The 1258-nt window shown below is 50.8% G+C and overlaps 1 protein-coding gene across 1 annotated transcript in view; it reads right to left on the bottom strand.

Annotated features, from left to right (window-relative positions):
• LOC119412992 (protein-lysine 6-oxidase) overlaps window positions 1-971 on the bottom strand; it is a 13237-nt gene extending 12266 nt beyond the window's left edge. The window contains exon 1 of the mRNA XM_037680004.1: window positions 423-971. Within this exon, the coding sequence (XP_037535932.1) occupies window positions 423-971 (549 nt within the window). The remainder of the gene's footprint in view (window positions 1-422) is intronic.
• Window positions 972-1258: the final 287 nt, after the last annotated feature.

Genomic DNA, 1258 nt, shown 5'->3' with positions numbered 1-1258 from the left:
CTGAACTAAACTAAACTAAACTAAACTAAACTAAACTAAACTAAACTAAACTAAACTAAACTAAACTAAACTAAACTAAACTAAACTGAACTAAACTGAACTGAACTGAACTAAACTAAACTAAACTAAACTAAACTAAACTGAACTGAACTGAACTGAACTAAACTAAACTAACCAAACTAAACTAAACTAAACTAAACTGAACTGAACTGAACTGAACTGAACTAAACTGAACTGAACTGAACTAAACTGAACTAAACTAAACTGAACTAAACTGAGATGAACTAAACTGAACTGAACTGAACTGAACTGAACTGAACTGAACTAAACTAAACTGAGCTGAGCTGAGCTGAGCTGAGCTGAGCTGAGCTGAGCTGAACTGAACTGAACTGAACTGAACTAATGAGTCATTCAAATTAAACGCTCGTACCGTTCTGGTGGTACCGGGTTCCGTACCCGTGCCGGGCCGGGCTCCTGGCTCTGGGTCTGTAGTACGTGTCGAAGTAGTTGTAGTAGGGGTCGTACCGGGGCTGTTTGTATGGGTTATAGGGGTCATCTCCGACCATCATGTCCTCCCGGGCCACCGGAACCGGGTCTCCGTCCCTCCGGGTCTCGGACTCCTCCGTCATGGCGCGCGGATGCTGACGCGTCACTGTGCGTAACTGCGCGGTGCCGCTGGCGGCGGGGACCCTCGGGGCCCCGCGAGCTGCGGAGGCCGTGTCGTTGGAGCTACTGAGGACCAGAACCGGGTCTCCGGAGCTGGGCCCCCCGGCCGGACCCCTGAGGTTGGGTCTGTATTGAGAGCCGCGGCTCAGGAGACTGAAAACCTGCCCGTTGTGTTGCCATGTCAACCCGCGCCGGAGCGCAGCGGGGCCCGCGGCCTCCTGAGCGCGCGAGGGGTCCAGGAAACAGCCGAGGAGCCAGACCAGAACCATGCACAGCAGAGGGGGTCCAAACGAGAGCAGCTTCATGGTTCTGGGTCAGGAGGAGATGCTGGTTTTTGTTTCGGAGGAGTTAATGTGAGTTGGAGCAGCTCCTGCCACAGATGGAGCAGGAGGAGGAGGAGAAGGAAGAGGAGGAGGAGGAGGAAGAGGTTTTCTGCTCCAGGATGAAGAGTTAACTTTAATTAAGAGGAGAGATGAACTCTTGGTTCAGCCTCTCAGAAACTGACTGACTTGAAGTTAGCTGCAGGTACTGAAGTACCAGTAACAAGTACCTACAAGTACCAGTAACAAGTACCAGTACCTACAAGTACCAG

Source organism: Nematolebias whitei, chromosome 8 (assembly GCF_014905685.2).
Source record: "Nematolebias whitei isolate Nwh7 chromosome 8, NemWhi1, whole genome shotgun sequence".
Lineage (NCBI taxonomy): Eukaryota > Metazoa > Chordata > Actinopteri > Cyprinodontiformes > Rivulidae > Nematolebias > Nematolebias whitei.
This window is presented reverse-complemented; position numbering and strand designations above follow the sequence as displayed.